General features: G+C 54.9%; 5 protein-coding genes across 5 annotated transcripts; 3 read left to right on the top strand and 2 right to left on the bottom strand.

Annotated features, from left to right (window-relative positions):
• Positions 1 to 16: 16 nt before the first annotated feature.
• GLOTRDRAFT_98561 (uncharacterized protein) lies at positions 17 to 2433 on the bottom strand. The gene is made up of 11 exons (XM_007864414.1): positions 2096 to 2433; positions 1941 to 2036; positions 1774 to 1889; positions 1589 to 1712; positions 1481 to 1540; positions 1032 to 1430; positions 853 to 975; positions 619 to 793; positions 493 to 567; positions 328 to 439; positions 17 to 261 (listed from the first exon to the last, which is right to left on the bottom strand). Exons 1-11 carry the CDS (start codon positions 2331 to 2333, stop codon positions 121 to 123), a joined length of 1659 nt encoding a protein of 552 aa, XP_007862605.1. The 5' UTR covers positions 2334 to 2433; the 3' UTR covers positions 17 to 120.
• A 1756-nt stretch (positions 2434 to 4189) lies between these two features.
• GLOTRDRAFT_109812 (ribosomal protein S25) lies at positions 4190 to 5011 on the top strand. Its single transcript, XM_007864413.1, has 3 exons — positions 4190 to 4213; positions 4378 to 4666; positions 4726 to 5011. The coding sequence occupies exons 1-3, from the start codon at positions 4211 to 4213 to the stop codon at positions 4749 to 4751; spliced, it is 318 nt and encodes a 105-aa protein (XP_007862604.1). The 5' UTR covers positions 4190 to 4210; the 3' UTR covers positions 4752 to 5011.
• Positions 5012 to 5909: 898 nt separating this feature from the next.
• On the top strand, positions 5910 to 8707 carry GLOTRDRAFT_114304 (MFS peptide transporter; the record flags this gene model as incomplete). The annotated part of the gene is made up of 6 exons (XM_007864412.1): positions 5910 to 5942; positions 6684 to 6858; positions 6908 to 7348; positions 7405 to 7830; positions 7887 to 8356; positions 8422 to 8707. 6 exons carry the CDS (start codon positions 5910 to 5912, stop codon positions 8602 to 8604), a joined length of 1728 nt encoding a protein of 575 aa, XP_007862603.1. The 3' UTR covers positions 8605 to 8707.
• Positions 8708 to 9136: 429 nt separating this feature from the next.
• On the top strand, positions 9137 to 11433 carry GLOTRDRAFT_71331 (Pentulose kinase). Its single transcript, XM_007864411.1, has 8 exons — positions 9137 to 9580; positions 9653 to 10017; positions 10069 to 10204; positions 10257 to 10301; positions 10364 to 10505; positions 10554 to 10649; positions 10704 to 10762; positions 10821 to 11433. Exons 1-8 carry the CDS (start codon positions 9146 to 9148, stop codon positions 11295 to 11297), a joined length of 1755 nt encoding a protein of 584 aa, XP_007862602.1. The 5' UTR covers positions 9137 to 9145; the 3' UTR covers positions 11298 to 11433.
• Positions 11434 to 11486: 53 nt separating this feature from the next.
• On the bottom strand, positions 11487 to 13053 carry GLOTRDRAFT_136497 (60S ribosomal protein L2/L8). The gene is made up of 6 exons (XM_007864410.1): positions 12911 to 13053; positions 12651 to 12700; positions 12471 to 12586; positions 11995 to 12417; positions 11794 to 11935; positions 11487 to 11738 (listed from the first exon to the last, which is right to left on the bottom strand). Exons 2-6 carry the CDS (start codon positions 12690 to 12692, stop codon positions 11697 to 11699), a joined length of 765 nt encoding a protein of 254 aa, XP_007862601.1. The 5' UTR covers positions 12693 to 12700; positions 12911 to 13053; the 3' UTR covers positions 11487 to 11696.
• Between the last annotated feature and the right edge of the window lie 1018 nt (positions 13054 to 14071).

Below are 14071 nucleotides of genomic sequence, written 5' to 3'. Positions count from 1 at the left end.
CTGACCACCTCACACCCAACTTTGACCAAGAAATCTCAATCAGAACATGAGATAGCCTCACTAGCCAACACACTCAGACAGTATCATGGAAGTCCATACACATATCTAATCACTGTAACTCTACAACTCATCTCTCTTTTCTTCCGATGAAGAGTCGAAGGGAAGACACAACGCTGGCGTAGTCCCCGTTAAGTGGTACTCGCACTTCTCAGGTTCCGCGACGGTATGAATCGCGTTCTCCGTCCCACAAGACAAGATAAGCTGCGGGAAGCAACCGGAGTCTATCAGGGACACTGAGAGCCTTTGCAGTCAACCTGAAAGACGTACCATGACACTACGGTTCGGACCGTTCCAGCACTTGGTGCCACCCCTGTAGAGCTGCTTGGTGTAGTACTCCGGGTTACCTGGCTGCGCATCCGGGTTCCAAGAATGGAATTTCCTACCAGGCATCGTCAGGACAACATTAACAGCGGATGTATCAAGCTGATATACCCTAAGCTGAACGTTTGACCACCCTTGTTCGGTTTTTGCCTGGCCTCGTCGAAGAGGCAGACCTCGTAAGTATAGCTAGAAGTGCATCAGTCCTCCAAAGGTCATGCATTAGAAGACAGCGCTTACTCTCCGACATCCTTCTCCAAGCATGTACCTTCGAGCTTCTTCCACTCACCCTGGGCGCCGTAGCCTTCGGGGTCAAAGAGATCACTGAGGTCATCTTCAGCCTTCTTCTTGTCATTCTCGGCACGTCGCAAGGCTTGCTCCGCTTCAGTCAGAGATTGTCTCAACTTTGTGTTTTCTTTACGAGAATATGCGAAGGTTGGTCAAACTCATTATACAGAGGATACGAGACCATACCGCCCGAGTCATCTACACCACGGTGGACGATACCTAGGGTCCGCAACCAAGAGATGACGGTCTCTCGGAAAGTCTCGTATTGAGGAACGAGCGCGTCGGGTAGATAGGCGGCGAGATCAAATACTACCGGCAAAGTTCAAAAAGGAAGGACGCGACAATATCAATCAGGGACTACTCACGAATAGAATCCGTCATAGGCGAATTGACATGCTTCTCGTGTTCGAGAAGTAGCGACACATAGTCGGTCTTGAGGAGGTTGTCCAGGTCTTTCTCCAGGTCCTCAGCAGTCCACATACCCTCATCGAGTTCCTCCTCGTCATCCGACTCGGTCTTGACGACAGCACCCTCGTCGGAGCCCTCTTCCTCCTTCCTTACATCATTGATGTGGGGCAGACCGGCGAGACTCTCCCAGCCGCGGACGGCTTCGAGTACGGCCATATCCTGGTAGTTGGGATTGTACCCAGTCCGCAGGGCGTCGAGGATTTGCCCCAGCGCCTTTTTGCGCTCAAGGTGTTTTTTGTGTTCCCTCTGCAGGGATTTCAGGGCGTTCGCATGCTCAATGAGGGTTTCATATAACGCTAACACCGCCACTTGAGCAATTGAACTGAGACAGGGAGACTGCACATACGAGAGGCCTTCTTATGTTCCAGGGCAGCAGCGGATAATGATTCGGAACGCTCAACGATATCTAGGCACGTCAGTTACAACGCGAGGGACAGTAGGGCAGGCTGCATACCCCTAAGCCTCTCCACTTCCTTTTGCCGTTGCGCAATCTCTTCTGTGGTACTCTCGATGAGCCCCTCCAGGCGTTTCTTTTCTTTCTGTGCAAATGCAATGTATGAAGACCTAATTTTGGAACCCTGCGAAGTCAAAGCGAGATGACCTTGAGCGAAAGTAAAGGTAAGCGTCCTTTCGACCTGCCTTCTTCCGCACTTTCCGCACTTCCTCTTGCGCTTTCCGGTAGGCTTCCCCGACCTCCTTACAGATGTTCGGGCACACACCCGGTAATTCATCAGATCCGTCACAGCACTCGGCCTCTACCAAACGTTCAGCAGCTGAGCTTCTTCACGAGAATGATTGGCCCTCACCGCATAGCCCATCATTTACTCTCGAAGCAGGAATGATCGAACCAAGGTGTCCTTCATTTCGGCAGTAGAATGTACTGTTAGGGCAAGCGCCAGTTCCTATGCGTTCGCTGTCCAGCTTCCCACCAATGCTGGCGAATCTGCGCCCTGGAACACACCTGGCTCATCACTTCCGTCTGGACAGTCACAGTAGTCGTCGTTTACAGACGACCAGAGTATTTCCTTTGACCCGTCTAGGCACTTCCACGTTTGCGGTGAAGATGAGGTCTTCAGTGGTACGTATTGAGAGAGAAGGTTCGGGTGAACACCGTGTGTCTTGTCTAACCCGGCAGCGAGAGCACTCGAAGCAGCCAGGAGACTCAGCAAGGGAGTCACAGCTCCGAGCTTCGGTTGCATAAGGATTCGGGCCTCTTTCAGTGATCCAGGGCGCACACAGCGTGCTAGAAACGCGACTCGGGAGTGCTACAAGCCTACAACAGATACAGCTCAAAGTTGCTGGCGCGGGTAATGCCGACTTTGCCACCGACAGACTATCCGGTCCGGACACACAGAATACGTTTGATTGCCGGGTGTGGCTTCGACTGCCACAACTCGAGGGCGTCTGTGCTCGTCTTGCGCTTTGCCAGTCACCATGGCTGAACGGGGTAATACACGCGCAATATTTAGAATACGCCAGTTGACCTCTCGAAGATGACAATGGCGCTCAGTTGTCTGGATCCCCTCTAGTCAGAGCTCAGCAGCATCTCAGAGCACGTCTCAGCTCTCGAATATACTCTACAAGGAACCAAGGAAAAAGCGGGCCCAGCCTCTCTCTGATTAGACCGCAGCAAGTATCCTTACTCGTAAAGAGCCGCACAAACTGTCCTTTTCGACCGTCACAGCGGAGGACAGGAGAACTGGCGTCGTTAGGAAGCATCTTCTCTTCAACCTGAGAAAGTATCCGAGCTAGTGGTGCCGCTGTCAGAAACAGAAAACGTTGAAGTTGCAAATCTCTACTCTCAATGCCGCTCGTGCTCAGCTGACTGAACGCTTACTTGAAGCACTCACCAGGGACACGGATGATTATGAATGCAATATTGCTTGCAGTAGCGGAAACTGAATCGTCCGAACAGAGGCGTGTTGCCATTCTTCCGGAGATGAGGGCTGGCCAAGCAGAAGGGATTCAAATCGCTCACCCCTCCTCGGGATTTGAGTTGTGGGTGACTGGCAAGGTCGATTACGCCGTCGTCGAATTCGAAGATGTTTTCGATAACAAAGGTGAGTAGAATCACCACGCCCATTCCTTTCTTTGGTCACTCAGTCGTCTTCATATAGACTACTTACTCCGGGTGGGTCCAGAGAGAATGCCCTGGCTAACTGGAGACAAAAGGCTGAATCCGGATCAAGCTTTGTCCTCCCATGTCCCGCAAGCTGTCAGTCAGGCAATCGCGCTACTGAGGACAGCAGAGTATGTCAGCAATAAAGTCCCGGTATCCTTTCTCATCTGAACCTTGGTCATCTAGTCTTGAAGTTGTTCGTTTCTGTCCGACAGGCGTGGCTATTCTTGATACTGAGGTCTGAAGATGGGATCCTGACGTATTACGAGTCAGCATAGCGCCGGTTCGACAGATACACTCTGGGGTCTTCTGGCAAGGAGTTACGTGAGATTGTGCAGCTTGTCTGTGAATGGGTAAGTCTCCCTATATATTCGCTGTTCAGTTCTTTCGACAGGTTTATAACTGAGGCCCACTGCGACTGATCTCTTTGGATTAGACGGCAGGGACTGCCTAGAAGATTCATGATATGTGATGTGCTGTAAGGGTCTCAATTGAAGTGTACACTTAAGTGGTCTATTGAGTTGGTCTACAGCGCTCTTACCTGTGTACCTCATGCGGATAAAGTCCTCCGCTCGCGATGGAGGAAGTGGATGTCTTCGGTGGGTAAATGACCCGTTCACCGTAAGTATTTCTCTCAACTATTGCATCTATGATTTGTAGAGATAGGGTGTGGCAAGCTAGTAGAAGCGAGTGTGGCGCGCGCATTACACGGTACCACAGTATATTCAGTCTGCACGGGATGCATGTACTCAGACCTCGTCTATGAATGCATCAGATCTCAGATCATCTCTACGTGTAGGAGCATTGTGTTTCTTACTCGTAAGTATTGCGCTCCGCGGAAACCTCCCGCCACAGATTACCCGATATGGAAGGGTAATTTGAGTCGGAGTCTGTCCGAGGCCGTCTTCCAAGGCAGGCTTCCGCTCATCGACATTCACGACCCCGCCGCATATCAAGATGGTGAGTAACGTCTCTCTGTTAATGAGTGTCGCAGAGTGTAGTTCATCACGTTGCATGGCCACTTGGCACTGTTTCTGTCGGTGCTGGGCCAGCAACGGGGTGGATGCGCTCCGTGTCATCCGGATGAAGTTCTCATGAACCGACGCTGACTGCTCGACCCACAGGCCAAGGCTAAGGCGGCAGCACCCTCATCCTCCGGCGGAGGCAAGTCTGCAAAGAAGAAGAAGTGGTCGAAGGGCAAGGTCAAAGACAAGGCGACTCACGCCGTTGCCCTTGACAAGGCCACGTACGACCGCATCATGAAGGAGGTCCCGACCTTCCGCTTCATCTCCCAGAGTATCCTCATCGAGCGTCTGAAAGTCAACGGCAGTCTCGCCCGCCGCGCGATCGCGCATCTGGAGAAGGAGGGTCAGATCAAACGGATTGTACACCACAGCAGCCAGCTGATCTACAGTGCGTATTTCTTCGTTTCACTGGAGCTAGGCAGGTTCTAAAGGGTGATCGTCATCTAGCACGATTAACGACCGCCTCGGACTAGAGGGTCTCGCTGTTCGTCGTTATGCTCCCTTCATAGGCATCTATATCTGTAGTCCTCGCATGCACATGTACTTTCGCGCTCTCCACCCAAAATCTATGCACTGAGCAGGCTATCTCGGTGAGAGGATTCCTGTGGGCTCCGGTACAAGCAGGTTACAAGGCGGCTTGCGGAGCATGAGGTTCGGAAGGGAATGGATGGCGCGGCGGAACGACCCTATACTGCGTTGATCGAAACAGTTCATGCTTTTTCTTCCATCCGCTGTGGCTTACTTCGCAGAGGTGACAATCGCCTCTGCCTTTCTTCCTGGAAGTTAGGTCCAAAAGGGTTGCACTACTTAAGTGACGAGCGGAATTGTCGAATTCAAGCTGTTCTGTGCCGGTCAGAGGGTCTACAATATCGCTGCACAGGAAGGGTGTCATCTACGCGCCAGTTGAAGAGGAGGTGCCTGACGTGTTAATGACACCCAGAGGATGTGCTCCTCGGCCTGAGTGCGGCAGCGGCTTCGAAGCACGACACTCTTATATGCTGATTCCATCTCTTGAGTAGGCGTGCGCCTGCTCAACTCCAGTCCGATACCAATCAGAGTCGTAGCGCTCTGAAGATGGCACGTATCAGAAGGATGGCTTCAATATGACTTGCAAATGACTCACAAGCCGCTTGGCAGGTATATAATTCATGATCAGTGTGCAGTCTAATTACAACCACCAGTCTTTCCGCCTACTTTTTCTGTCCTCCCCTCGCCTTCGACTTGCTCGGGTGCTATCCGTTTTGTCGAACAGGTCGATGCATGTGCCAATCAATGTCCTGCCCTGGATGGTGATACCACTAGGACCGTATTGGCCACATTCACCGATCTGTTCGCCATTGCCAGGATTGCGAATATGTCACATTCGTAGCTCTTCTCTACTTTTCTTCGTAACGGATCACCAGGAACCACGAGCACCAGCGGCGTGCCTGGCGCTGATAGCCTGTACACTTGCTACCTGGGTCGGTCAACAATGTTGCAGCCGACATCGGCGGGCTATCTCTCGCGATTTCAGCGACCAATCAATACCCGCACGAATATGATGCATGTCCATCAGCAATTGCCGTAGTCTCCTTCGTGGATCCATGTAGGGCTGTGGTACAAATTGTGGTACGCGGGCATGCGACGCCACCATGGCACGAGATCGTTGGGTTGCAAGGCTGGATGTACAAGGTCTTCTCGGGGGCACTAGCACACGACCGCCTTATCATCCGTGAAGCGCCGCTACGAGATGGCTCCCACAGCTGCACTCTGTGGAATAGTTTCTGGCCCCGAATCTCGATTTCATGGGCTCGTTTCCCCTTTATCGAACAACCACATGGGGATGGCTTGCCCGACTGTGGTGTCCCCATTTCCGACCCATGCACATGAGTGTCTTTACCAATAAGCTTAAGCTTATTCTCGGCGGAGTCAATCTTCGTTCGAGGTGGCGGCTCTGACGCTAACACTGCACGATACGAGTGCCGTATCGCGTGCTCCGTGCCTGCTGATAACGAAAGATGTAATGATGGGCCGTTGCCATTTTTCTCAGAGGTCCCGCAGGATAAGAATAAGAATCCCTGGCGAGGGACCTGCCTCCCGGCTCCGCGACGTGGTCAAACCCCCCACTGCTTTGCCTACCTTGGAACCCTGTTCTGAAAGGAAGCCAGAATGTGTATGTTCTCAAACCTTGCGGTTTACTAATTATAGGCTCTAACGCGAAGCTATTCGTAGCGGGAGTCGCAGCTGAGCACGTCACGACGGACATCCTGTCGACGCAGGTCCCTCGCGAGATTATCCAGCCAACCCAGCCCAACGCGCTCGTCCTCGACAGCTTCAGCCAGAAAGGCAAGTCATTCGATGAGAAGCGGGACGATGTGGAAGTAGTGGGCTCGATCCCCTCGCATACCACCGACCACGGGCATGAGGCCGACCCATACCCGGTCCCCACAGAGGAGGAGCTGAAGACTCTCCGCAAGGTCTCCGATTCCATCCCCTGGGTCTGCTGGTTGTTCTGCTTTGTGGAATTCTCGGAGCGAGCTTCGTATTACGGGGCTCAGACGGTGTTCTCCAACTTTATGGAGTACCCATTGCCTGTGGACGGTGCGTACTTGAGCGCTATTCCGAAGCTATTTACTTAACAATGCATCAGGTAACGGTGCTGGAGCTCCTCCAAAGGGCTCGGAGGAGACAGCGGGTGCTTTGGGCAAGGGTCTTCAGTTTGCCAACGCATTCGTGCTTCTCTTCCAGTTCCTGGCCTACGTCGTGCCCATATTCGGTGCATGGGTAGCCGACACCAAGCTCGGCCGCTTCAAGACCATCGTCATTGGCGTCTTGGTCTGCTTTGTGGCGCACATCATCATGACACTCGGTGCTCTGCCGAGCGTCCTGAAGGCAGGAAGGGGTATTGCGCCGTTCATCATCAGCTTATTCATCTTGGCTATCGGCGCTGGTATCTTCAAGCCCAATGTCGCTCCGACGCTTCTGGACCAGTACACACATCAAAAACCGTACACCAGGATCGAGAAGTCGGGCGAAAAGGTCATTGTGGACCCAGAGGCGACGATCCAGCGCCTGATGTTGATATTCTACGGTAAGTTACACCCCCTCTTTCCCGCCAGAATGGATACTGAGAGGCGGACGTTGCAGCGCTTATTAACGTCGGTGCCTTCTTCGCGCTGGCGACGACGTACTCTGAGAAGCTCGTCGGATACTGGCTTGCGTTCTTGCTGCCGACGATCATGTTCATGCTTCTCCCCGTTCTCCTTGCATTCCTGTATTCCCGCACGGTCCGGGTACCCCCCAGCGGCTCTGAGCTTACAAGAGTCGTGAAGATCGCTAGCCTGGCCACCAAGGAGAACAAAGGTCGATTCTGGAAGAAGGGCTTCTGGGATGCCGCGAAGCCGTCGAAACTTGCTGCGAAGGGCATCACCACACTTCGAGGCAAGCCAATAGACTGGAACGATAAGTTCGTCGACGATATCGTCCGGACGTTCGACGCGTGCAAAATTTTCCTGTACTTCCCCATCTACAACATCAATGACGGTGGTATCGGCAGTGTCGCTAACAACCAAGGTCAGCTCTCCTTCTTCCTACAGCTCGAATCATCAGCTCATGGTAATTCCCAACAGGGTCTACGATGACCACGAAGGGCGCCCCGAACGACCTGCTCGGCAACTTCAATCCGCTGACCATCATTGTCGCCATCCCCATCCTGAGCCACGTCATCTACCCCCTCCTGCGCAAGTACAAGATCCAGTTCGGGCCCATCCGGCGGATGACGCTCGGCTTCTTCATCGCGACAATCTCGGGCGTCATCGGCGCGATCGTGCAGTACCGCGTGTACGAGACGAACCCGTGCGGGTACTACGCAACGACGTGCGCGAGCAACGGCGGCGGCGTGTCGCCCATCAGCGTGTGGTGGCAGGTGCCGAACTACGCGCTCGGCGCGCTGAGCGAGTGTCTGTGCAATGTGACGGCGTACGAGATGGCGTATGCGCGCAGCCCCAAGTCGATGAAGTCGCTCGTGATGTCGATTTTCCTGTTCACGACCGCGCTCTCGTCTGCGCTCGGCGAGATCCTCTCTCCCGCGATTGTCGACGTGAGTTTATTATTGCGCGCTTTGGGATGGGGTAGATGGTCTAACCGCCTTTGTTTCTTTGCCAGCCTCATCTCATTTGGATTTGGGCCGGCCCGGCCATCGCGCTTTTTGTCCAGACCGTTATCTTCTGGTTCAGGTACAAGCACATCGATAACGAGGACTTTATGACTTACGAGGAGGAGGAGGAGACGAGCCATGGGTCCACTAAGACCACCGGTTCTTACCCTGATGAGAAGGTCGCGGCCTAGGCACTGATAAGCTTAGAAAAGGGTTTTCGCGGGTGTATCGAGGTGTATCCCTAGTTCTGTGTATTTTGCGTAGTGACAATGATGAAGGCTCTTGGTTCTCGGGACAGGCAAGCCTGACGGATTCTACGTTGAGTCTTCAGATGCTTTGGGCCGGAAGTGGTCCAGAGGCATGTTGCCTTGATTGCAAGTGTGTGTAGGAGGTTCTCGACACTCGCTTGACGAACGCAAGTATGAGAGAGCCATGCAACACACCGAGAGACTATATGCTCCTTGACGTCGGGATTTTCCTAATGCAGCCAATCCGTGACGGGGTGGCTGTGCGACTTCTCGCCCGATGCATCTCTGCCAGTCGAGGGGCTTCATGCCGCCAGCTTGGAAACACAATCAGCATCGCAGCTGCATTATTATTTTTGCCTGAGCAGTCGCACTACGAGAAAGGTCGGGCTGGCTGAAGGTGGAAGCCCCCGCCTGATGTCACGGACGGCCCGGATAGCCGGGCCTCCTGTATGTAATCCGGAACTCGAAAATCTCTACCACAACCATGGCCAGCGAAAGCTACTACATCGGCGTCGACGTCGGCACCGGCTCCGCGCGCGCAGGCCTTGTCAAGAAAGACGGCACGCTCGTCGCGTCGTCCACGCAGAACATCACCACCTTCCGCGACCCGCAGGACCACCGCATCTTCGAGCAGTCCACCAACGAGATCTGGGCCGCCATCGCAAAGACCATCAAGGCCGTCCTCGCAGAGTCGAAGGTCCCCGCGTCCGCCGTCAAGGGCCTCGGCTTCGATGCGACCTGCTCGCTCGCCGTCACCGACGAGAACGCAGAGCCCGTCGTCGTCACAAAGGGCGACCAGCTCGGCCAGAACGGCGACCGGAACATCATTCTCTGGGCCGACCACCGCGCCGAGGAGGAGGCCGAGCTCATCAACAGCACGGGCTCCGTCGTGCTCGACTATGTCGGCGGTACCATGAGCGTAGGTTTCAACCACGACGTCAGTCGTCCCCCTGAAGTTCTACTAACAATCTCACTCCCCCCTGCTGCGTAGTTGGAGATGGAGGTCCCGAAGACGCTCTGGCTCAAAAGACGCATGGACCCCAAGCTCTTCGCGCGCTGCCAGTTCTTCGACCTCCCCGACTTCCTCAGCTACCGCGCGACCGGCTACAACACGCGCTCCGTCTGCTCCATCGCGTGCAAGTGCTCGTACGTGCCCGCCAAGGGCGGCTGGCAGGGCGACTTCTTCGAAAAGATCGGCCTCCCCGAGTTCTCCAGGGAGAACTACCGCCAGATGGGCGCCGCCGACGGGGACGTGCTCAGCGCGGGCCTGCCCGTGGGCAAGGGCCTCAGCAAGCGCGCGGCACAGGAGCTCGGGCTCGTCGAGGGAACCCCTGTGGGGAGCGCTGTGATCGATGCGTGAGTCGTAGTGTTCTCTGGCCGTTTCGTGGGGTACTCAGGGGCCCATAGCTATGCGGGCTGGCTAGGGACGATCGCTGCGCGGTATAAGGAGAATGGTAAGCTGTCAGACGTTAGACCGTCCCTCGACGAGTCCAGACAGCGGCTCGCCGCCGTCGCTGGTACAAGTACATGTTACGTTGTCCAGGTAATCTCTAGCCTAGGTCATGCTGCCCGTTTCTCCTGACAATCGTCCGCAGAGCCCCGAAGGTGTGTTCGTGGATGGTGTATGGGGACCTTACAGGGTAAGCCAGCGCGTCAACACCCCTATTAGTCGGGTGCTGACCTGTGCTATTGCTATATGTAGGATGTGCTCTTCCCCGGATGGTGGTGTAACGAGGGCGGCCAGTCCTCTACGGGCCAGCTGATCGACTTTATGATCACCACCCACCCTGCGTACAAAGAGCTCCAAGAGAAGGCGGAGAAGGAGAACACGAACATCCACGAAGGTGAGCTCCATCAATCCTATCTCCGCCTTTCCTGATCATTGGCTGCAGTGCTCCATGATACCCTCGTGAAGATGAAGGAGGAGAACGGGGTGGAGACGTTCACCGAGCTCACCAAGGACCTCCATTTCTACCCCGACCTGCACGGTAGGCACATGGATGCGATCTCCCAGCTCGCAGCTGATACCCAATCTGACTTAGGAAATCGCTCGCCCATCGCCGACCCGCGCATGCGCGGCGCAATCATGGGCCTCACCCTCGTAAGCCCTCCCCAGTCGCCCCTCTCCGCGCTCCGCACCCCGCTAACCCCCCGCGCAGGACGCCGGCCTCGGCGACCTCGCGCGCAAGTTCAACGTCACCCTCGAAGCCATCGCCCTGCAGACGCGCCACATCGTCGACGAGATGAACGCCAAGGGGCACGCGATCCGCGCGATCTACATGTCCGGCGGGCAGGCGAAGAACGGCGCGCTCATGGCGCTCCTCGCCAACACGTGCAAGATGCCCGTCGTCACGCCCGCGAACGCGGGCATCGCCGTCGTCCTCGGGAGCGCGATGCTCGGGCGCTTCGCCGCCGAGTGGGAGGAGATGGAGAGCAAGGGTGCGAAGGCGGACGCGAAGGCGCAGGCGCAGGGCTTGTGGGATATCATGGTCGAGATGACACCGCCAGGGACGCTGATCCCGCCGGCGGCGAGTGACAAGGAGAAGAGGCTGTTGGAAGCCAAGTATAAGATTTTCCGGGAGACTATTGAGATCCAGAAGAGGTGGAGAAAAGAAATGGAGGATGCTGCGAAGTGAAGTGATGAGGTGAAAATGGAGGAAGTGCATTTAGAACAAAATCTTGTATTGATACTTCATAGAAACAGGCTATAGAATCTGAGGGCAGTTTGGGTCAAACTTATGGGTATTATCGCCAGCTTGAAGCTGTGTTGTCTCCACGATTCCACCTCAACGAGATGCTGGGCAGCACCCACCCAGATACTCAACGTAAGTTCGATCCAGATCCCATTCGACCTTGATTCACTCAGAAATACATCAGCCACAGCAAGGCAAGTACAAGTCTGGATTGCAGAGCGGCATAGCATGGGGCATGAGCGTGAACGCATATGCAAGTCGTTGCATACAATGAGTTTTGTAAGCGACGGGTAGCGAAAGCATGGTAAGGAGTAAGTGAAGAGATCCATCTCTGACAGTCCCTTACACATCCTTGACCTTGACGGTACCACGTAACAGACCAGTCTAGCACCTCACATGAGCCAGATGTACGAGTTGTACCATAGTGTGATTTACGTACCCGGCGAGCAGCAATAAGACCGACTTTCTGACCAGGGACGGCAGAGCGGGCGATCGTGGACGCCTTACCAATATGTTGGTGGTTACCACCACCGTGAGGATGGTCGACGGGGTTCATAGCAACACCACGAGTACGGGGCCAGCTAGGAGAGGGTTAATCGTCGACAATTGGACTATAGTACACTTATTCGGGAGAACGTACTTGTAACGCTTGGCCTTGTACTTGTGGTACGCCCGACCAGCCTTGAGCAAGGGCTTGTCAATACGTCCACCACCAGCGACGATCCCAATCGTCGCACGCGCGCTGCCAGACACGGTCTTCTTCGACCCGCTGGGCAGGCGGATGCGCGTCTTGTTCTCCTCGGGCGAGTGGCCGATGACGGTCGCGTAGTTGCCGGACGTGCGCGCGAGCGCGCCGCGGTCGCCGACCTTCTCCTCGACGTTGCAGACGATGGTACCCTCGGGGCACTGCGAGAGCGGGAGGACGTTGCCGACGGCGAGCGTCGCCTTCTTGCCGGCGTAGACGAAGGCGCCCGTGTGCATGCCTTCGGTGGCGATGAAGGTCTCCTGGCGGAGCTTGTAGCGGTAGGGGTCGCGGAAGACGACGCGGGCGAGAGGCGCACCACTGGGTGGATATGTCAAACTGGGGTTTAGAGAGTGGATTGAGAGAATACGCACCGGCCAGGATCGTGGATGATCTCCTTGATTATCCCCCGCATGTAACCATTGCGCTCAGAGTAGTCGAGGGCGCGGTACTGGGCAGGGGCCTTCCTGTGGTGGGTGTGCGACTTGAACTGTTGGGCGCAAATGACCGGTCAATCCGACGAGTACTTGTGGAAAGAGGAGGATGGGACGTACGATAGCGTGCGAGCGCCTCTGAGCCCTGATAACCCTACCCATCGTGAAATCTGCGAGCGTTCAATGAGCACAACAATCCAAGCCGTCGCCCCGTAGGAACCCAAAGATCAATATCCCGAGACGTCTCCATCCGACCCGCACCCAACGCATCCACCCCGTCGTCCTCCAATTTCGCTCGTCTCATTCATTCAGCATCGGCCCAACAGCATCTCGGAACCACTCTAGACGTCGCTCGACACGAAACGGAGGCATGTACTCACTTTAAAGTCTTGACGGAAACTTGGTGTACGCCGAGCACACTCGCGATGCACGATCCTGGATGGGTGTTTTGGCGTATTTGGAATGTGGCGGACACCGGCAAACTCCGTGGCTTCGCCTTCCTTGTGGCAACCGCGAATCGTTGGACTTTGCCTGTGTCCGAGGCGTTTGGACTGTTGTCAGATAGTCTGTCCGACACGATCGCGGTTGTTCCTGGTGTCGACTGGGTTGGTCAATTTATTGTTGCTCACTTGGGATATGCCCGCGAGGAGTTAATAGGAAAACACTGCATTCCAGGTATTCTTGGCACCGGTGATGGTTATTCGCTTGAATCACGCATGTGCCTCTGGGATTCAGAGCAGTAGAGGAAGACAATAGCTTCCTCTTCTGGTTCTCGATCCCGAGGGAAGAATGCCTACGGCTCTTGATGCAGGTATACGATTTCGGAAGATACTGACTTCAACACACGGTAGATCCAACCTCTCTGTTCTGCGAGGTGTCCAACGTATCTCAAAGAGGCGTTGTGCCTCTGCGGTGATGGCTGGCTATCACAGTCAGTGATCCCGCGCCGTCAGATGGGCCGGTATGTCCTCTGGGCTATTTGCGATAACTGCGACTTGATCTTGATGCCAGGCTTATCTCCAGGTGACAAGAATGGCCGGTGGTATATTCTGCGTGTACCAGAGCGCATTATACAATTCTGCTTCCGGCATCAATTGCATTTCCCGCATGTCACAATGAAAACCGGTGATTTATTGGGCCGCTACTTGATATACGAGTTGTAGCTGGTACGTCTGCGACCTATTCACGCACTGATCTGCTCTGACTGAACCAGGCGGCATCCAGTAAACTTTGACGCTGTCCGGTCTCCGGAGATTCCGCGGCAGAGCGCGGTAAGCCCATCGAGCAGGCCACTCTCAGGTCCGTCAGCTGGGAGTATGGGAAGACCAGGATTGGCCGAGAAGTGTCGACTAAGGTATGGGAGGTCGCGAAGCCTAGCCTGGAGATCTATGACGCCTGATCAGATATGGATCCACTTGTCGGTGGTGAGGTTCAGAGGTACTGGCTCCGTTTCTTCTGCGCGACCTCGAGGCTGGCATGCATGGGGCTGGGAATAGAGTGTGTACAGATATTTCTGCCAGAGCGAATATACTTAGCCCGGG

The sequence above is a fragment of the Gloeophyllum trabeum genome, assembly GCF_000344685.1.
Source record: "Gloeophyllum trabeum ATCC 11539 unplaced genomic scaffold GLOTRscaffold_00002, whole genome shotgun sequence".
NCBI classification, from domain to species: domain Eukaryota; kingdom Fungi; phylum Basidiomycota; class Agaricomycetes; order Gloeophyllales; family Gloeophyllaceae; genus Gloeophyllum; species Gloeophyllum trabeum.
Note: the sequence above shows the minus strand (reverse complement) of the source record. Positions and strands in the feature narration are given on the sequence as shown.

What these genes read in the sequence shown, in the direction of transcription:
- GLOTRDRAFT_98561 (XM_007864414.1), bottom strand. Translation starts at nt 2,333, where the DNA reads ATGCAACCGAAGCTCGGAGCTGTGACTCCCTTGCTGAGTCTCCTGGCT. An exon ending in GCCTATGACGGATTCTATTC is followed by an intron (nt 976 to 1,031) that starts GTGAGTAGTCCC and finishes CTTTGCCGGTAG; the next exon opens with TATTTGATCTCGCCGCCTAT. An exon ending in GGTCAAACGTTCAGCTTAGG is followed by an intron (nt 440 to 492) that starts GTATATCAGCTT and finishes GATGCCTGGTAG; the next exon opens with GAAATTCCATTCTTGGAACC.
- GLOTRDRAFT_109812 (XM_007864413.1), top strand. An exon ending in CAGCAGCCAGCTGATCTACA is followed by an intron (nt 4,667 to 4,725) that starts GTGCGTATTTCT and finishes ATCGTCATCTAG; the next exon opens with CACGATTAACGACCGCCTCG.
- GLOTRDRAFT_71331 (XM_007864411.1), top strand. Translation starts at nt 9,146, where the DNA reads ATGGCCAGCGAAAGCTACTACATCGGCGTCGACGTCGGCACCGGCTCC. An exon ending in GGGAGCGCTGTGATCGATGC is followed by an intron (nt 10,018 to 10,068) that starts GTGAGTCGTAGT and finishes AGGGGCCCATAG; the next exon opens with CTATGCGGGCTGGCTAGGGA. An exon ending in TTTCTACCCCGACCTGCACG is followed by an intron (nt 10,650 to 10,703) that starts GTAGGCACATGG and finishes AATCTGACTTAG; the next exon opens with GAAATCGCTCGCCCATCGCC.
- GLOTRDRAFT_136497 (XM_007864410.1), bottom strand. Translation starts at nt 12,692, where the DNA reads ATGGGTAGGGTTATCAGGGCTCAGAGGCGCTCGCACGCTATC. An exon ending in AGAGGCGCTCGCACGCTATC is followed by an intron (nt 12,587 to 12,650) that starts GTACGTCCCATC and finishes TGCGCCCAACAG; the next exon opens with TTCAAGTCGCACACCCACCA. An exon ending in TACAAGGCCAAGCGTTACAA is followed by an intron (nt 11,936 to 11,994) that starts GTACGTTCTCCC and finishes ACCCTCTCCTAG; the next exon opens with CTGGCCCCGTACTCGTGGTG.